Source organism: Toxotes jaculatrix, chromosome 21 (assembly GCF_017976425.1).
Source record: "Toxotes jaculatrix isolate fToxJac2 chromosome 21, fToxJac2.pri, whole genome shotgun sequence".
Lineage (NCBI taxonomy): Eukaryota > Metazoa > Chordata > Actinopteri > Toxotidae > Toxotes > Toxotes jaculatrix.
The window spans coordinates 19,844,230-19,865,316 of record NC_054414.1 but is presented as its reverse complement, the minus strand read 5'-3'; the positions used below and the strand labels follow the sequence as shown (position 1 = coordinate 19,865,316).

The following is a 21,087-nucleotide window of genomic DNA, read 5'->3' as shown; positions in this document are numbered from 1 at the left end:
TAAAACTTTATTAAGACAATCAGTCGCTGAATAACAAAGTAGTTATGAAGCAAACTGTGACCGCGCTAACACGCTCACTGCTGAGTTTTTGTAAAATGTAGGGATGGGTCTAATGGTGGAAATGGAATGTCCTAAAATGGCCACCGTACAGAGGACAACCCCTTTCCTATGTCACCTCCAGCATAAACAGCACGAGCTAAAACAAACCTCTGAGATAAGCTAAGACTTTACTGGGAAATCTGGGAGGATGACTGGGTGAGTGCGTTAAACGACAGTGTGCGTGTCACAGTTCGTGTCATCCAGACACGGGACGAAACGCGCTGCCATTGGAGGAAAACACCGCTCACCAACGCCAATCAACAAACATGCTCCTGCTGTGTTGTTGACAGATTTACCTCCCCGCCCCGACGCCGCTCAGTGACGGCTGCTCCGCTCTTTATCACACGGCAGCCATATTGACATGCGAAGCATCGCTTCTGCTGGTTGCATTCATTACTGTGAAATTCGCCCCGAGCCAATCACGCTCCTCTCAGGAAACACAAATAATGATTAATTAACTGCATGAACTTTAGCTGCATGCTTGTTTTTGAACTGATAACAGATGGGTTGTAAACCATAACCTTCAATTAAAGGGCAGCTCCATAAAATATTTTCAAACTGTTTCATCAACTAATTATATTTGATAAGTGTTTTCGTGCTGGAAGCGAACGCCCCGCCACGTTTCATTTAATGTCCGACCGTACTTTCAGACTGAGTTTTCAAACAGACGCCTTTTACTAACGTGGACTGTGAACAGACCAATCAGAGAGCGACCTGCTGACGCTGAAATCAGAATACGGTTTCGTTTCTTCATTCTGTGCGTTCTCTGGATTCTCAGGGTTTCCTCTGCCACCTGTGGGTGTTCATGACAAGCTGCAGGAATAAAAGCCAACTACTGTCACGTTAAACTGCTGATAAATCCATACTTCACTTACTCAGGTCATGTTTGGTTTTTTATGTGATGATATTTGCTGTAACCTTTGACGATAATCATCATAACTTGGTGATTTTTCTCAGGAAACTTGCCAGAAGTCGCTACGATCCATGTAAATACGAGGTAACACGGTATAACGAGGCTGAAGCTGAGGTTTGTGAATGATGATATGAAAAAGGTGTTTTACTTCACCTTTGCGCTCTGATGTTTGGGTGAAGCTGTTCTGTTTACTGTAAACAGGATTTGTTGCTTCCTTCAGGTCAGAAACACGACACCATTCAAACTCACTTGTCTTTTTCTGAGCTCGTCCCATTGTCCTCATCTCTCTGTGTTTCTCTCTGTGGCCCCTCGCTCACACAGCTGATAGACTCCAGTGTCTTTGCTGTGGTGAAGATGTTCCTGATGAACAGACCATTTATCTAACTAATCGTGATCAATGTATCTGGCTTTAGTATGCAGATGATAAGCAGCCGGGACAGTCTAACCATGTTAAATAGAAGCAATTTCATTCTAATGCAGTCTCCAGATATCTGCTGAATACATTTATTAAATGATATTAAGACGTATTACCTTCACAGGGCTGCAGAGGCAGTCATACATATGAACCGATGGTAATCACGCTCTCTACTCAGGGCAGTTACTTCAGGGTAATTTATTTACACAGCTAAGAGACTTTAGGTGAAATGATAAAGAATTGCAGCAATAAATTCCAATGATAGAAGATGTAGAAGAGAGAAGAGTCAAACCCAAGGGGCTTCAGAGAACATCGAACGCAAACGAGCATCTAACTTCAGCTCAGGTTGGGCTGCTCTTCACATTTATGTTGATTTATGTTTGGTTAATGAACAGATGCTCTGTGAAACCACAGAATCACTGATGACTGATTAAAAAAACTCCTTTATAATCAGATTTCTTCTGCAGCGTTCAGCTCCGCACCAGAACAACATAACGGTGTGTATGATAATGATTAGTGACTCTGTCCTGAATTAAAGGAACAGGTCGTCTGGGCAGCTAGTTACGTTTTACTGGTAGGCGCCCTCTAGTGGCCGCAGACAGGAACAGAGGGGGAGGTCAGGTGACGTAGAGACGGCGACAGAGTCTGCGTCAGGAGGAGGTTCACAGGACTCTGGTACCAGAGACCGCCGTTCATTTCCTGTTTCAAACCAATGGTCGATGTCGTTTCTTCTATCCACGACTGTTTCACAACCTCAACTGTGTGTTTATTATTGTAACCATGACGACGAAGGTCGACCCTGCCGTCCCCAGAGCCCCAGCCTGTGCTGTCGGAGGGAGAATCAGCTCCGTGCCGATGGGCTTCAGTATCTCTCTGTATTTTCAGAGAACATCAGCTGGGTAATGCTGTGTGATGCTCCTGCTCACACAGTCTGATACAACATCTCTCTCCTGAACGCAGCTGCATGGAAACACAAATACGCAGTTTCCAGAAAAATCTCATTTTTATCTTCCAACCACGGCTGATTAGTTCAAACCTGAACGTTTTAAAGGATAATACGAGTACAGGTCTGTTATCTCATTTGTTGTTTTTCATATCTAAACTTAACTGAAAGGAACCGAGCTTGAAGTTTTCCAGGCGGCAGAGACACCCTGAATAAAACGACATGGACGTGACAGTAAAGTTTTCTGAGGGGATCTTGTCTGGAGGAAACTTCATCAGGAAGCAGAGCGTGACACGATATGAAACTGACTGATATGAAAACACTCGACTCGGCTCAGTGAACAGAAGAGTAAAAACAGAAGTAAAGTTTTGTTCTGTGTCTGTAGGTTATCTTATCTCTCCCTCTGTACGAGTTCTTTTTGTTCTACTTCGAAAACAAACCCTGAAGTTACCTGAGAACATGTTGACTGTGCCAAAACATCGAGGCGCAAAAGCTGAGCACTTGGTGCTACAGTGTTCCTGACTGCAGTTTGTGGTGAGGATGGGACGAGAGCAAAGGCCACGTGTGGCAGAACTGCATTAGCACACACGCCGAGTGAAATATCTAAACCAGAGAAAAATGTATGAATGAAAATGTCTGACAGTCAGTGATGGTTGATGACGCAGTGTCACAGATGCACAGCTGAAAGACCTCAGTGAGTTTCTGATCAAAGTCAGAAGCCCGGAGCATTAGAAAGTGTTTCCACCACACAGAAAACAACAGGAGGAAACAGGCAGAGAGAGAGAGCAGCTAATTCCTCCGGGCTGGGCCTGATGCTGTTTCCAGCCAAGACCATAAAACCAGTCTCACTGCTACTAATCCTGACTTTATCAATTCCAAAGTTTAGCAAAGCTGCTCCTCTAACATGTCCTCAAAGAGGAATCAGCTGATGTCTGACCCTGCAGCAGCTGAGTCACTGTTCAGTTTCCCGTCTCAGTCCACGGTCGTCTCAGATCTGAGACCGAGGGTCGGTCTGCTGAACAGAGACTCAGAGTAGGACGGCAGCTCGGAGAGTGTTCCTGAAGCTCCGCGGACTGACCCGACACCTGACATCACCACCGTCACACGCTCAGCGCTCTTCACCGTGGACGCTCCACCCACCCACCAAGAACGTCTGAGTCCTCAGCACTGACGCTTCCATCAGTGTGACAGAGCATTTCCATTCCAACAGACTGTGTTCTGTTAGAAAACGACTGTGAGACTAAAAGCAAAACACTCATTTAACTGCTGTCTTCATAAGTCTTCCTCATTTTCGTTCAGAAAAGGCTCATTTTCAGATTAGAGTTTTGAATGGACGTCTGCCGGAAGCTGACAAAGACACTTAAGTAAAATATAAAAATCATTCAGACCACATTCTCACCTGCTGTTAATACGACTGAATGAAACACAACACAAAAACTGCAGCTGGACAGAAATCAGGCGGACCGGTCTGTTGTGTGTCCCCGCTCATGTGACACAGACTCACAAACCTCCCTGCAGAGCCGGGAATCCTGAACACATCGAGCTAAATGATTCTGCACCTGCCTGAACTACCACAGGCTCCATCCACTCACAGCCAGGAGCATCAAACATGTACAGAGCTGTTATTCCACCGTCCTGCTGAAATACGGTTTGCTGTGGGTTTTATTTTCAGCTCATTCGTTCCACTGAACGCTCCAATTTAAATAATAATTTACACACACAGACGTTAATCTGGAGTGACATGACTTTAACAGCCTCCAACCTCTGTAATATGAATAAATTCTTCAATAATGAAACTGCATTCTGTGCATGACGACAGAAAAGAAAACAGAACATCATCCTTTAGTGTTTCTATGAAAAGCCTGTTTGCATCCGCTCAGCACAGTGACTGTTTGTCACACCACAGTCTCAGTGCTGAGAGGGTTGTAGGTCTGTGATGAAGGATTGTGGGTCTTCACAGCAGCAGCGAGGCCTCCTCAGAGACACCGAACCACTGAGCTCCAGAGGAGACGAGGAGCTCCCGCCCTGTTCTACAACGATTTCTGCCGTGGAATTAATAGACAGTAGCCAGAGAGATTTGTCTTCCATCGATCGGTTATTCCTTATTCTGCTCAGCTTTCAACTTTATGTTCATTCCACTTTACACAAGTTCAACTGAAGCAAAAACCCTCCATCAGCTCTGCCCTGTTACGTAACATTCACCTGCAGCTGGTTCCATCAGCATAACCACGACAGGGTGCACCACCAGTCCACTGCCCCCGGAGGCTCAGCACCTCCTCACAGAGTTTGCCTGCCTGTGTGGTACCCAGCTGCAGACAGTTAGCTTAGCTTAGCACAAAGGCTGGAAACAGTGGAGTGTTATTACCACTGAGACAGGAAGAATGGAGAAAACTACCAAAATAAAACTCCATGATCTCAGTTTTAACGCGGCCAATCATGTTTCCAGTTGCAGCTTCGTGTTGGGAACTCGAAGCAGCTGGTGGACATGTGTGTTTCCAGAGCACGTGTGCTGTATTACAGAACACCGTGTCAGAGAGCTGCCAACACGAGAACACACAAACTTACACAGGAGATGGAGGAACAGCAGGTGGTCCCATTACCGATGCGACACACTCCTACTCTCCGCAGCAGGATCATCATTTCCCTGTGTCTCTCCTCCCCGTCTGGCTGCTTCGTGTGGGTTTGATTGTAACTAAACTCATGCTGCTGACTCCTCTGGGGCCGCTGCAGCAGGCGTGAGGAGCACTGGTGAGGAATTCATTTCATTTCTGCGAGCACAGCCTCTTCTTCGAACCCGTGCTGCAGGGCGGCGCCTCGTCTCTCATACAGAAGGCTGCTTTTTGGAAAACTGCCCGAAAAAGAAACAGAATCCAATCAGACACGTTTTCATTAATGCCGCCTCCGCACTGTTGTTTTGTTTTGTAGATGAATTTTTACTGACGAATAGCAACAAGCAGCAACCTCAGTGGCATTTCCTGCGGTTACGTCACGATAAACGCCGCCCTTCGCCCTGCGTTCTGCCATCTGATCGCTCCTCCGTGCAGCAGCGGTGGTAACAGCCTCTGCACGGAGCTGGAAATGATTCGTTAATCTGAGATTAGTCAGTGGAGGGAAAGTTTGTGTCTTCATCAAAACGGACGCCGCGCCTGTAGATGTTTCCGTTATTCCATCTGAATCTGTCACAAACACTAAAATGTGTTGGTCCCTGAATAAGTTCCAGCTCGTCCTCCCCGTCTGACGCTCGCTGATCGAAGTCAAACACCAAAGCCTCAACAGAGAAACCAACGTTTGAGGCACAGTAAGTATAAGAAGTGTTATTTGTTGTGGGACTGTTGCATTTCATCACATCATGTGACTGCTGGTTTCTGGGAGGTTACGTAATGATTCGACTGTGGATGCTGACCAACATTTTTCTATCTGCTTGTTCTTATGCATCAGATTTCTGTAGTAATTCACATGTAGTTGAATTTTTTATCTATTTTTTCTGCTCAGTCAATCGTTCTTCTCCTCCGTCTGTCTCACTCACTTCTGTCCGTCCCGGAGAAGCTGCGCTGTCTCAGATCGGCCTTCAAGCTGAACGAAGCAGCGGGCAGACGTCTCAGTTTCCTTCTCAGCTAATGCTGCTGCTAATTCCTCTCCTCGCCGCCGGCTACCGTCAGCACCACCGAGTCTGCAGTGAACCGCCGCCACGCGCACAGCGAGTATACAGATGTACAGAATAAACATCACACATCACTGCAGAGGCTCAGTGAGAGGACCAGGACACAGATAAGTGCAGCGTCTACACATCATTTTCTTTCTGCTCGCTCTTCACCTGATGCACTGAATTCAACGCCTTCAGCACTTTGGTAATATCTTTAACATTTGAAACACCGCCATGATGTTCTAACACAAGCAGAGGTATGAAGTGTAACCCAGCATCGTCCGGCCCAGACCGGTGGTCTGCGTGGTCACATTAAACCAAGCAGAGCACTCTGGCTCCTCTCCACCCTGAGCTCTTCCCTCTCAGCCTTCAGCTCACCACGTTCCTCATTCACATCTCGAATCTTCACAGAAACCTTGAATCTGTTCTCCGGAGGGTTCGCTCCGCCTCCCTGTTACGACCAATCGCTGAGCAGCGCCGAGCGTGTAGTGTATCAGCACTGCATTGTTCCAGAAACACGTGTTACATGAACTAACCAGTAACCAGCTCAGAGTGCGGAGGTGCTGCCATCTGAGCTGCTAACTAACACCGACCCATCAGCTGAGACGAAGACATGGACGGACTGTGAGTGAGACAAACACACTGTTCTGCCTCCACACAGATAATCTCATAGATGCACTGATCACAGTCTGAATGATGTATGGCTGCATGTAGCTGCACGTCTGGAAACCATCTTCCAACAGTCCCAGTGTCAGCCGCAACCAACCACAGGAACACGGCAGCTTTCAGAATCAAACCCTGAGACCTCGCCTCTCTTCCTGTGGCTGCCGTCAGCAGCCAATCAGAAGGCATGTTAACAGAGACGTCACAATGAGAGGGAGAGAGAGAGGACAGCAGTGGACTACATATGGAGACAGCAGGTGTCCACACAATATGACTCCAAAAACACAGGCCTGCTGAACGCCTTATTAATTAATGACTACAGAGATAGCACGACTTCAAACACACTCACTCACACTCTAACAGCACTGCAGTTAATAAGGAGAAAAGACAACAGGACAGAGAGAGACAACGTAAAGATGGACAGTGTGGGACACTGTCAGTTAATCGCGGTGTAAGAACCACACGCCGAACGACCAAAACCTAAAAGCTCACAAACATTTCAACAAGTGAAGTTTAGGGAAAAATCGGAATTTTAAAACACTTAGCTGAAACTTTCCGACCTTTCCACGACTTCTATGTCAAAAACTCTTGAGTTAAGTTCCTAAAAAAGTTCGTGCCACAGGCTGCGGCTGCAGCAGAGGAGCCGCTGTGTTTTCACTGCTTCCTATGGAGACACGACAAACTGAGAGCTAACGAGCTAAGAACCAATGAGCCATTGTCTAACAGCGTTTTGTCTTGCCTCGTGCAGCCTTAAATATGTATGAGGCAACATGAGGTTCTCTAAGTGGCTTTCAGACTGGTTTAATCCTCTTGGAGAGTTTAGCCCAATGAGGGGTGAACGGGGGCCGTTTGACAGCAGAGTTCAATTGACAGAGAAGTATCCATTCGTTTCCTTTGTAATTAAAGGCAAATTACAGAGGCCAGGAGACGGAGAGCCAAGCACAGGAGAGGAGCTCAAAACAGTCAGATGCAGTAAATCACTGGATCGATTATGTAAATGCACACAACAGTTTAAAGACACATGAGGAGCCGAGCTCTCAGACGGGCCGGCACAGGTTCACCTGCAGGTTAAAGTGAAGATCATCAGAGCCTTCTGCAGACTGCAGCTGGAGCCAGGGATGTTTGAGGAAGGTCGGACAAGTCTGTTTAAACTGTCCACATGATGTTAGAAAGTAAATCAGATGAACACATTAATGAATAAGCTCATAAACATAACTACTTATTTTCTGCTTTGCTGTTGAAGACTTTGTGTGAACTCCCTGAAATAAAAAGTGTTGGGTGAGTTCTCTCTCAGGTCTTATTCCTCACAGATCTCGGATCTGTATGGACATTTATTCAGCAGCACGAGCGTCTCACTGAGAAATCACATCAGAGACTTGGCTTTAATCCCTTTTCTTCCCCTACACCGCTTCCTCTTTTTTTTGTCTTCAGTTTCTCCTCTTCACCTCTTTACCCCTGAATCACTCTTCCGTGATTGATCTTTGCTTTTGCTCCTCACTCCTCCTCTGGGGGGGTTTAGGAGAAGCAGCCCAGAATTCAGCCATCTCCAAATAAGATGAATATATTCCTCAGGAGATGGACAAGCATTTCCTGTAAATCATTTTACGGTTTGGAGGATTAACAGGAGGACAGGCCACTTTGGTCTCTGCAGAGAAGAAATGACAAACTTACAGGGAAATATTGATAATATCAGGCCGACGGTCTGAGCTCTGCTAGCAGATTTTCAGAGGACCTGCATTGGAATTTTTTTTTTTTTAATAAAACTTTTAAAAAATCTAACAGCTAAAAATGAAAAACTAAGACTGGACCTGTGTCTGCATCAGGTCTTAATTCATTGTTCATCTGCATCCCAGTGTGATCGAGTACTGGGAAGCAGAGTGTCCCTTCAGGTAGGACTCTGGTTCTCAGAGTGAGGACAGCACGTAGGACAATGTGCATAAAGACACACACACGTTTAACTGAGAACACACTCAGTAAACAAACAAGCTCCACACACACACGAATGCATCCTAACATCCACGAGCTTCAGGCTGAGCTTTTCTTCATGCTGTCTGCAGCTAATCCACCTCTTTTCTCCTCCTCCTCCTCCTCCACCCTTTTCACCTCTCTCTAATTCACTCTGCTCCCCCTTTTCTTTTCTTTCCTCCTGGTAACTTCATATTTTAATATTTCATACTTTAATCATTTTAATCTCATTCTTTGCTGGCGACCTGGCTCGGATAGAGATCTTACCACTCCTGAGAGCTCTTGTTCATTTGATCTGTCTCGTCAGTGCTGAAACATTTATAAAATGTCAACAGAAGTGCACAGTATGGCTCAGTCAGTGGAAACGTGAGATATCAGTGCTCTGAAATCACTGAAGTGGAAACAGGGACTGTTCATCAGAGCAGCAGAGACACTTTGTCTGATGCTGTTTACTGGATTTAAAGGATGAGGCTGCTGTTGCTTCATCTCCCTGTGAGGAGACCAGAACCAACACTGAATCTATCCGATCAAAGCTCGCGGTCTTTGTTTGTGTAACCAGTTCGTTATTTCGTTTACTGACTTCAGTCTTATGTTTGGAAAAGACTGGAAAAAATGATTCCTTAAAGGTGCTATACGTATGCCTTCTCTGCCGCCACCCGCGGTTTGTTGACAGGAGCGGGAGGAGGTGCTGGTGGTTGGTGGTCGCTTTTCGAAGAGCGTCAGCCGTCACCAGGCTCAGTCATCAAACAGCTGCTCACTGTGGTTTTTATCAAAGCAGCAGGAAGATCTGGGACATTTGTTCCAACGACTGAGGAACATTCACAACAAGCAACAGCAGATAAAGGTTCCAGCAGCTGATCAGCAACTCAATGTCAGGTTGACATATGTTTTGCTGCAATTCCTCATGTGACCACCGGGCTGAGCAGTGGCACCGTATGAAGCCGTGGTTCTTACACGTCACTGAGCAAAGCCAAAAGTCAGACATCGCGCCTGCGTTAAAACGAGAGGCGACACTGGTGGGAGCGTGTTACCTCAGACACGTGAATTTAAAGATGTCAAAACACACACAACGTTTACAACATCACACAAGATGCTGCTGAAGTCAGGAATGTGCACGAGGAGCATGAGTGTAATCACGACACAGGGCCTCGGTGGATGATGTCGCCCTGACACAGAGGAGGTTCCACGTTCCTGCTGGAGAACCCTGCGTTGTTTTTCTCATCAGCTCCTGAAACGCTCCCGCTCAGATGAACGTCTGAACGCCGTCCTAACACCAGAGACCGCTGATCTGAAAACAAGCCTACGCTCTTTTTTCCTCCCTCTCACTTTGACAAGGTCAGGTTAGGACAGCTGCTTGTGTGTGTGTGTGTGTGTGTGTGTGTGTGTGTGTGTGTGTGTGTGTGTGTCTGTGTGTGTGTGTGCTGCCTTCCACACCCACACAGTCCACAGTTTATGGGCCACAGTAGAGGTGTGTGTTACAGGCAGAGCGGCAGAGAAAGAGAGAAGAAAGAAGTGAGTGTGTGTTTAGCTGGTTTGTGTGTGTTTGTTTACCGACAACACACACACTCCAGTCTCTGTGTCAATGTCTTTATCAGCGTTTCTTCCCAGGACGGCCTTCTGTTCCGCCTGACAGCTGCCTCTGATTGGGTGTTGATGAAAAACACCGTTTCCCAGAGCGCACTGCAGCCCGGCTGTCCATCCATGCGGTCGGCGGGCCGGTGTGTGGCCAGCGTGAGATGTGGAGTCTGCAGCTTTGATGTGGCTGAGCTGCTGCGTCACGCTCAGTGGAGCCACGCACCATGGCGGCCATATTGATACCCTCGCAGAAGGGCAGAAATCAATCTTCCTGTGTGTGTGTGTGTGTGTGTGTGTGTGTGTGTGTGTGACTGCTGATCTTTCTTCTTCTTCACTTCCTTTCTCCTGCCCATGGTAAGGATTTCCATGAAATGTCAGAGGTGAGCATCGTCTACTGACTGTGGTGACCTCTGACCTTTACTCAGGCTTCACCCTCGGGCCTGACTTTACACACAAAGCTCATAATCTATAGGGCTTTTAAACTTATTCAACACACTGATTCTCCAAAGTGAACAAACCCTTTCATGTTAATGACCCCATGACCTGTCCTCTGGCATAACTCCAGTGAGGCCCCCAACGAGCGGGCCCCGACGAGTGGGCCCCCAACGAGCGGGCCCCGACGAGCCGGCCCGAGTGATAAGGTCCCAGCGTGAAACCTTCCACAGTTTGGGGTGTAATGACTGGAGCCTCCAGTTTCCATGAGCTCATGTTTAACAGGAGTGTAAATGTGTAGGACAGAGTCAGCGCGGTGCTCACACAGACCAAACCCTGTGAGCGTATCTTTGTTTACATACTTGCCGGCGTAATTCAGATGAAATGAAATCAGACAGTAAATCCACTGGGAGGCAGAACAGTGCTAAACCATCTCTGTCCAACAGCAGAACGTCTCACTGAGAACATCACATTACACACAAACATCACTGAACATGGCAGCACTGCAGGTTATTGTGTTCCAGCTGAGACCACATCAGTGCTGCTGTGGATCAGCTTCTCCTCAAGAGCAGCTACAGTACCCACGGTCTGGAACTCGTTTGGCTGTTCACACCATGGACTGAGCTGCAGACTGAAGACTGCACCTTAGCAAACACAGGATCTCCTTGAGGAAGTTGGTGGGAAAACGTGTGGGCAGTAAAAAAAAACTCTGATTTGAATATTTGCATTCGAAACACGAGGAATTACCTCGCCCAGCTGCTGCCTCACTTCCACTCGCTTTAAGAAAAGGAAAACAGTTTACAACTCTAACAGATTCAGTGACTCATGAAGATGGATGCTGTTTCAAATGGGTAGAAAATTCACCATGTCGGCTTCTTTGCTTTCACTCGAATGAAGCTTCAAAAGTCACTGCCTCCCATGGAGTCACTCTCAGCGAGGTCAACTCTCATCTGGCCTCGTCTACAGGGGTCAGGAGGAAAGACCGAGGAGGAAAATACCGGAAAAAGTCGGTAAAAAAAAAGTTGGAGGAAAGGCTGACGGGTGAAAGGAGGGTGAAAGGAGGAGGAAGTGGGAGGCAGTACGTGATAACCAATGCAGGTAACTGGAGGAGTGGTGGGGGGAGGGGGGGGGGGGGGGGGGGGTCACAGCGGGAGAGGAGGACACTGTCTGATGACAGAGAGATTATTAAAAGGCCATAAAGGAAGCAATAACCTTTATTGACCTTTATTAACCTTTATTGAGTTTTCTCACTCTATATAGCGAACCCCCCCCAACACACACACCTCACAGCATGCGCCCCCATCCAAAGCCCAGGAGTAATGTCTTCTAAAGACAAAGTCTCCTCAGTCTCCAGAGCTGCTGTCTTATTCTCAGGCTTTCAAACGAGCCTTTGAATATGTCCTAAATGCTAATGGCTCTGTGTATTTGTGTGTTAATGGTGTCGAACAACATCCTCCCATAGATATATTACAGTCATTTCGTGCTGTGAGGCAGCAAACATCTTACTTATTGCCCTTTTAAAACATGGAGCAGGGAAGGTTGCGAGCTAGGAGGTTTCAGAGGGATGGAGGAGTAAAGAAGGACGGAGGGAAACCAAGGAGCTCCTTTAATCATCATCACAGCCGAGTGACAGTCCCGGCCGGTCCGCACGGACTCAGCCATACAGCCAAACCGAAAAGCCCATCTGCTCCTCGTATCCCTCAACAATGAGCCTGTAATCTGAATAAATGGGCCTCCTGCTCGGCTCGCACTTATAATGGCTTCGCTCATCACACGGAGCGAGGACGGAGGGATGAAGATGAAGAGGGAAAAAGAGAACGACGAGGAGTTAGAAGATTTAGAGTGTTCATCGTTCAAAGTTGGTGTCCAAACTCATCTTCTAACTTTAATGTGTTTGTGGTTTGTTTAGTCGACTTTCAAAAAAAAGGAAATCCTTAAACTCTTGGACCAAAGTCTGTTCTTTCTTTGTCTTTTTCTGTCCTTCATCCTCATCATCTTCATCCTTTATTCCTGCATTCAAGTAAAGTCATTACATGTGTCAGTAATGTGCCATCAGGTCAGGGTGTTCAAACACGGTCTCATACATGTGAATGCATGAACTGTGTCTGATGCAGAATGTGTTTATGAAACATATCTGAATCCAGAGAGATTAGTGGGTTTAATTTACCTAAAGTCCATGAAAATTCTACATCTTAAACAAAGAAGGAATAGATGAGAGAAAACAGCCTGATGGGAATTAGAGAGGATTAGTGTCAACAGGGAGACAAGAGCTACCACATCGTTAATGTTGTCTGATTAAGTCCAGAGAGGAGGTTTGTATTTTCTTATATGTGGATTAACAAACCAAATCTGCCCCCTGCCACAATTAAGTTTGAATGGAAAAGCGATAGAAGCTGGATGGTGATGAGGAGCCTTTGTAAAATCATATGAATAACTGACAGAACCAATGCTGAATGGGCTTTTACACAAGTGTCATCAGCAGAAACATCAGCCAAAATCCATTTCTGAAGGAATACAGTCTCAGATACAGGCCACAGAGACGCTGGACCTTCACACATCAGGCTGGTGAAACAGCTGGTTACAGATTTCAGGGGCTTTGACGAGTGCTCAGTCACTTTAACCAAAAACCTCAGCAGCTACTCGTGAAATCACACAACTGACTGTCCATGAGCGGGTAACAAGTTTCCCTGTTACTTCAAGGTGAGCGACAGAAAAACCTCAATATCAAAAGCATCTTCACACTGAAGCTGAGCTCTGAAACTAAATCAACGTCCAGAGTTTCAAGCTTTAACATCAACGTTTTGTCCAAAATGTCCAAATGTCCACACGAAGTTCTCAAATCAAAACCCAGAATCACAAGTCAAAATAAAACGTGTGCCACACAAACACAACGGTGCCTGCACACAAACCCTCAAGAAGAGAGAACACACACCCAGGACCCGTCTCTGTAAAGATGATTAACATGCAGTGAATGAAATCCTGCTTCAGTGAAAACAAACCCAGTCTAAACACATTCGGCTCAACTCCACACACCCGACGCTGCTTCGACTGATTGGTAAGTGGTACGTTGGGATCACGCAGCGCAGCGTGTCTCGATCACAAATCACAATCCTCGACAGACTCATGCCAATTACCTCTGAAATGATCGCTTCAGCTGCATTTAACAATTAAACTACACTGAAAACAAGCCCATTGAAAAGCTCCTGCAGTTAACTGATGCTGACAGGATGTGTTCGGTGTGATCCAGCTCTAAGACAAAGGCTGATAGTCTGAGTTTGTCTTTTTCTGCTGTTCAGTGTGACGCATCCATCCCATCCATGTCATCTGCAGCCAACACACAAACTGTGGCACATGTTGCCAGGGGCAGTTAACTCCACCCTTTATCTATATCAGAAAATATCAGAAAAGATGAAGAGCAGAATCTGTTTTAATGAGCAGTTTGATCGGTTCCATCTCAGGCTGCTGCACTCTCACCGCACAGGATGGGGTTTTTCAGGGCCTTTAAAACCACTGGTTACTGCCACCCTGTTACAATGCAGGTGAATGGATTTTAATTCTTAGTGCTCACAGAAGCGATGTGTTAAAATTCAACAGCAGTTTTCAGAAACAATATCCCTCTCACTTCGGATAATCCGCAGAACACACTGTCAGCAGTTTTTATGAAGGCCATTATTCAACAGGAAGTAGATTCAATTTCTCTGTGCTGTGAAAAACACAAATGAAATCCAGTTCACCCGCTTGAATTGAGTATATTTCAAAACCAGGACACATAAAACCCAAACTACCTGAACGGCAACAGACACAACTCGAAGGATGAAAGACAATGTTCCTGTCATTTTGGTGAACCACTCCTTTACGACTCGTTAAAATTAGAAAGCTCCTCGATGCACCAGAGAAACTCTGATCGGGTTCATTTCACCTGTGGTCACTTCCATCAGTGTCTCAAACAGTGACACAGCACTTCATTAACAGGGCAGAGGAAATGCCTCCATCACCTGGAAGCTTTGTTACGTTTTTGTATTGAATTATTTCCGGTTTTAAAACAATTCTCTGACTTTTCACACATGTTCTGAGCGACAGGCTTTACTGTATATTACTTTTACTCCCCGTAGATGATGGCCTGTCTTCAACCCTCAAATCCAATGGTCTTCTCTGCTTTTATTCCCTCTCCAGCTCATGTTATTACATTTTGTCAGATGTAACATCATCAGTTGCTGAGATCCTCGAGGGTCTGGTCCATTTGTTCAGCTCCTGCAGTCACAGCCGAAGTCTGCGCTTCACGCTGTGGCCTTTTCTGAGGGAGTCCCCGCTGATCGGAGCCGGAGCAGAGGTTCACTCTCAGCTCTCACCACGCCACGTGACGCAGCTCGTGTCAGAGCTGAAGGGCAGCTTGACATCAGAGCACAGCATCTGTTCAACCTGTCCAGTGATAGGACGGTTTGTTCACCCCAGCTGAGTTCAGCTAAAGCTGTGCTCTTTCAAAAGAAAAATCCTTCTAATGTCGACAAGCAGCTGCTCACGTGGTGTTTCTTTATATTTCTGACTCATTTGTTCATTTCCGTTTCTTCTTTGTGTGGATAACACGACAAACAGACGCCGTGACGTCCTGTCCTGGCACCTCCTGCACCAACAGTGGACTCAGACGGAAGAAAATGATTTAGAGTCAGTTACAGTCTGTTCACACGACTGTAAACAGCAACAATGACTGAGACGCTGCAGCAAAGCCAGCCCACAAATAACATGCACACACATCAGTGCACAGATCCCAACACTGAAAACAAGGTTAGAACACCTTCACACTATTTACCACAAAGGAACAACAGAAGAGAACTGTGGTTCCCACTAATGCCTCAGATTCATCTGTGGAGCTACATCCATGTATCTGTGATTATTAGTTGATATATTGATTTAAGCTGATGACTAACAATCGTAGTAGGCAACCTTGTCCTTAACACACACTACACCCAGGCTAATGATCCTGACTGCACTGCGTCTAACACAGGGATGGTCAAAGTCTGCAAGCTTCCATTTCAGAGCACCAGTAAGATTACCTGCCGACTGATGGACACCACTGAAGCAGCTATGCAGTGCAGTACTTCATAGTAAACTTTGTAAAGGTTAAACAGACTCTTTAAAAAGACTGTGTGCTGTTAAAATCCAGTCAAAGTGCTTGAAAGCTTCCTGTTGGGAGTGTAGATCCTGAACATTGCCCTGGGCTTTACCAACGAAGATCAAATGTTCCCGATCAATCCCTGAGACAGGAGGTGCCGGGCTGTAGAGGAACTCAAGAAATCCCAGGTCTGACATTAAAGGCAGAGTTTTCTGATTTTCCAAGTTCCTCAAAATGTGTATTAATGGATTTCTTCACAGTCTGAGGACGTGCTGCTGAAAAAGAAAAGGTCTCTGCAGCCTCATTGTTGTCCTTCGGTCTTTATGTTCACCGAGCTGCTGGTTCGTTATTAAAGGATTGGGATCCCGGCCCACAGCTACTGATGCACTTACTCTAAATCATTCTGGATAAGAGTATCTGAGAGGCTAAATGCCTGCATCTGTCTATATCCTTATATTGTAATTGCCACCATCCTGTATCGATTACGCTCAAAAATCCATTGAGCCTAATGTGATTTCATTAAGATACAGTCCAAGTAAGCTATTCCAAACAAATACAGCAGGCCACAGAGTCCATCTCTGAAGTTTTACTGCAACATCCAGTCGAGGAAAACACTGAAAATCATTCTGCAGTTTTTCCTAACACCATGTTCGCCAGGTGAATTTCCAACTTCAGCCGAGAGAAAACAATCTGACTGGTTATATTCAGAAGTCATGAAAGAAAAAACCTAAAATATAGAGGAGCTGTCATAGCCAGAGGTAGAAAAACCCTCATGTTCTTCCACCTGAAAAACAAATGTGTGTTTTTTTTTTTTTTTTTTTGCTTCAGTTCTGTCTAAAATAGCAGGTGAGTCATCAGGCGTGCCGCGGCACCACGCTGTGATACTTGGTCTCATACAGAATGTTAAGACAACCTCAACACTGGAATCTGAAGAATACACAGGCACAGAAACTATAATGAAACTCGATAAAACACTGAGGTATCCGTGTAAAAAACAGAAGGAAAAGCCAAAGATCCTGAGAAGAGGAATCCTCACTGACGCTTTACATGCTCTTAAAGACAGTGAATGAGTGTAAGTGGCTGTCAAACCACGTTCATCACCTCTGATGAAACCTGAAACCTGTCCATCACTTACCGTACTCGATGTCGTAGAACACGATGAACTTCTGCCAGCGCAGCTCCTCCACCAGCGTCAGCATGACGTCGTTCAGACGGACCGGCGGCCGGGCGGCCAGCGTGTAGCGCTGCCCACCGGGGCTCGGGTTGAACTGGCAGGCGGTCCGAGGCGACCCCTCGCTGTTCCTCTGGATGTAAAGGTGAGGGATGTGCATGGCGTCTGTCAGGGACTGCAGGGCGCTCGCTGACGCGCAGCCCGTCGACGTCACCAACGCCAAGATGCCCTGGTTCATCAGCTCGCAGGCTGGAGAGGAAAGACAGAGGGAGAAAGAGTGGAAGGTTTAAGGAAATCACCGAGCACAACGAACAAGTTGTTTAATTTAGTGGGAAAAATAATTAATACCAAATGTAATTAAGACCATAAAGCCAAATTTAGCACACAGATTTCTTCTGAATTTAACTGAGACATCAAGTTAAGACCCTGAGGCGTAAACTGTGACCTGAGGAGTTAAATAACACATTTTATGATGACATTTATCAGTGCACACAGCCACGGGTGCAGGCGGCTGCAAACAGCAGAAGTCCAGGTCTAATGTTATATAAAGTCTTGGCCTCTCACTGGGCTCTGCAGTGGATTCTTGGCTGAACTGTGATAAATCTGCTGAACCGTCTGACAGGTAACACCATTGTTTTCTCCTGCTCTGGCTACTGTTGAACTGTCTCTGAGTCCAGAAGAGAACAGACGATCAGTCTCTATGCAACGCGCCACCTCTAACGTCATTATACCTGCCGCTCCGTGATCCTTTACCTCCATCTTTATTCTCACTCGCACTCATTCACTGGCAACAACAGCAGCTTCATCCATGTTTTCACGGCCCAATTAAAGCTCTGCCCTCAAAGTCTGACTTCACTTAATAAAAAAATCATCTCTCCAAATTCCCCTGACAGAGAGGACCTTTGCTTTCCAAAGCAGTTCCCTGACCTTTGCTGCTAACTCAGAGTATCTAAGCTTCTTCAGGCAGAGAACACAAGGCTCCTGTTTCCAAACCCAACACGAGATTCAGTCTCAGAGAGGACACGTATCTCCTGAAGGACTAGGAGCAGTTTTCCTAAATCTACTCCCGTCTTCCACTTCCTCTGTGCCCTAAGCTGTCCTACATAATGCCTGCTGAAAAATGGTTTGCGTCTGGAACCTTCACATCCATTAACACTGCGGCACAACCACTTCCTTTCTCCTGCTGATGTTGACTTCAAACACCCTAAACGAGCTGTGTTTATATCTCCCTGACCAGCAGCCTCTTCCCATCCTCTCTTTACCCTGCCCTCTTCAGACTGTGCTTATCTTCCACTAAATGATTCTGTGGAATATAATGTGGTAGAAAGGTCATCGCTGCATGGACAGTTTTCAGCAGCGAGACTCGACACGTCCTGCATCCCGTCTGAACTGTACCTAACAGAGAAGGTTTCAGGGACATCAACCTAACGACACCTTAACCACGGTGGTGGCAGTCATGTGAATTGTTTTGGAAGATGAAGCCCAAGAATCCATTTGGTCATTTGGGTTTGAGAACGTGTGCACAACTACTATAACTAACTAACCACCTCACTGACTGACTGGAGTCAAAATCAGTGCAGGGAATTATGTACATTATAATCTGCTTTGATTTTAAATGCTTAGGTACAATCTTCCCTTAAAAGGCAACAACTTTCAAACCAGTTTTTCTTCACAGCATGTTTCCTGCTGTGTTCCTCCCTCACAGGCAGACAGGCACAGTTTAAGCCTCTCGGCAGCCTTTCATCTCCGGTCAGAGCCCGACTTCCTCTGTACGAGAATATCTGTCCGGACTTAAAGGTCAAGAGATACTCCAAAGGGCAGCAGTGAGCTGCGACTGAGGGGGTATGTTAAAAAACACATTTATGCAGAGGCAGAGGAGCATGAAGCACAGCCAGGTAGACTTCCAGGAAAAAACACCGGAAAGAAAGAAATTGCGGTGGCGGAGCAGCTGGCTGGTCGCAGGGACGCTGTCGCTTAATGTTTGATGAGTCAAACTTGGCTGAACTCGGGCTGAATCTCTCCGAGCGGAGAACAAACGGAGGACAGAGCCGTGGAGCAGATCATCAACATTCAGCCGCTTCAAAATTCAGCCGTGAATAAAATTCATCTTTATTAAGGGAACAGCATCGTCAGCATCTGGCAGTTTTTGGGAAGAGATGACGAGGCAATAATTCCACCAACAAAAGTTAAATGGTCTAAAAGATAATAAGAAAAATGTGGCCTGTGTAAAAGTGTTGATAATGAACTTGTACTGAAGCATTTAGCGGGTAATCTTGTATTAAATGAGTTGGTGGTTTTGCTAAAAGCCCAGCAGATAAGATTGGAATCTGACTCAGTGGGTCAGTTTAATAAAAAACAGAGTCCCACACATGATGGAAGTCAGGACGTGGATTCTCCCTCACAGCTAACAGAAGCAGACCTGAGCGGAGGTTAATGCTAATACACTGTAGGTTTGTCACACCACACAGTCATGTGACCCGGTGTCAGCGTATAAAACACTGATCAGCGAAGCTTTAAGAACAAAAAAAAAAAAAGTCCCAGCATCCTCTGCTCTTCATCCAGCTCTGTAACGCTCAGGGTCTGATCTTCAATTAAACAATGATCCATAACACATCACGTCTTTTGCTGATGTCTCTCCACATGACAAGAACAATCACATTTTAATGAGCCTCAGAGTGTCAGGGACTAACATTCACAGTCAGTCCGCCACTGAAACCACTGAGGACCAATTAGCATAATATACTAGAATGGGACTAATAGCTGTGGAGGCTGCAGAAACATAACGCCGGTAGCTGTTGGGATAACTCACTCAGCAGCCAGCTAAAATGATTTGGGTTGTGACGTGACTCAGTCGCTCTGTGAGTCCACAGTGAGTCATGGTTTCATCTGTGCTAAATGAAGCCTGTGCAATATTTAGCCGAAGCGACTCCCTGTGCATCCTAATGACACTGACAGAGTGACTCCTACCAGACGGCGGGAGACAAAACCATTAGAGTCGGAACAAGACAAAGATCTCCCTCCCTCTGCCTTTCTCCTTATTAGTGTGATCTTTATCAATATCTTGCTTCCAAATTAGCTCACAGAAACAAAGCAAATTCATTTTCTCCTTGAGCGGGGGGTTACAGATTTATACTGAATTCCTCTGCATGATATCAAGGCCTCTCAGATGATGCAGCGCTGATTTAATCTATTACAGATGCAGGGACGGGTTTGAAATGAGACCACACTCAGGACAGACTCAGTCTGAGCGTGATGTGTCAGAGACGTAAACATCCTTACAGCTGTGAAACATTTCAGTGGGTAAACAGATGCTTTCAGAGGAGAGAGGCCTCCCTGTGTTCAGTCCAATCAGGTGCTCGTACCAACAAGTTCTCATGTCTGTGATTTAGTCTGGTTTCAAATGTCCAGCTCTCTCAGCAGTCCACCTTAAACTCCAGCGTGTTTATGTAGGTGTGGTACAGCTGTAACATCGCATGGTGGATGTTCACTGAGTCCAGCAGCCACGCTGGCAGCTGGACGGTCGGTGCTCTGAAAAGCGGTTTGAAAATCTTGCACTTGTCGACAGTGTGAACTAATCGGCTGTAGTTTGGCAGCGACGCAGGCGTCGTTCGAAGGTCCAGCTGGATCCTAAAGACCTAGACAGCCTCAGATATTCTGCTTGTCTACCCGCTGTGGCCCGGAGATAAAACTTTATCTGTAACTGAATCCACATGTTGAAAATGACCCTGGTTTTTAATATAGCGTGCACTGGTATCAGATCATCAGTTCATCCTGAAAATCCAGCTGCTGCTTTTCATCTCACCTCCACCTTTTCACAGCTTCTGGCTCAGTGAATCAGGACGGCGGCTGGATTGTTTTTAAGTTACTGCAACACAATAAGAGAGGAAATGAGATTCATTGACGTGTGGCGCAGAGGGCAGGGACGCACTGATAATCGATAGGCAGTGGAACAGACGGCCAGGCGGGCATAACGAAACAAAAGGATTAGGGCTACTAGGCAAGGCCTTATTGGACAGATCGCTGGCACGAGACAAAGCAGAGAGACACGGGGAAACTGTTTCACTTATTCACTCTTGTCCTCTTCTGCTCTCTACCTTTAAATCCCTCTCTTCTGCAAACACATTACTTCTTTTCTTTACAGTAACGATCCACAACCTC

General features: G+C 46.2%; 1 protein-coding gene across 1 annotated transcript in view; it reads right to left on the bottom strand.

Moving 5' to 3' along the window:
• Positions 1 to 21,087, bottom strand: part of grid1b (glutamate receptor, ionotropic, delta 1b) — a 297,936-nt gene that overhangs the window by 107,162 nt on the left and 169,687 nt on the right. Inside the window, exon 3 of the mRNA XM_041067268.1 lies at positions 16,894 to 17,178. Coding sequence (XP_040923202.1) covers positions 16,894 to 17,178 — 285 coding nt within the window. The remainder of the gene's footprint in view (positions 1 to 16,893; positions 17,179 to 21,087) is intronic.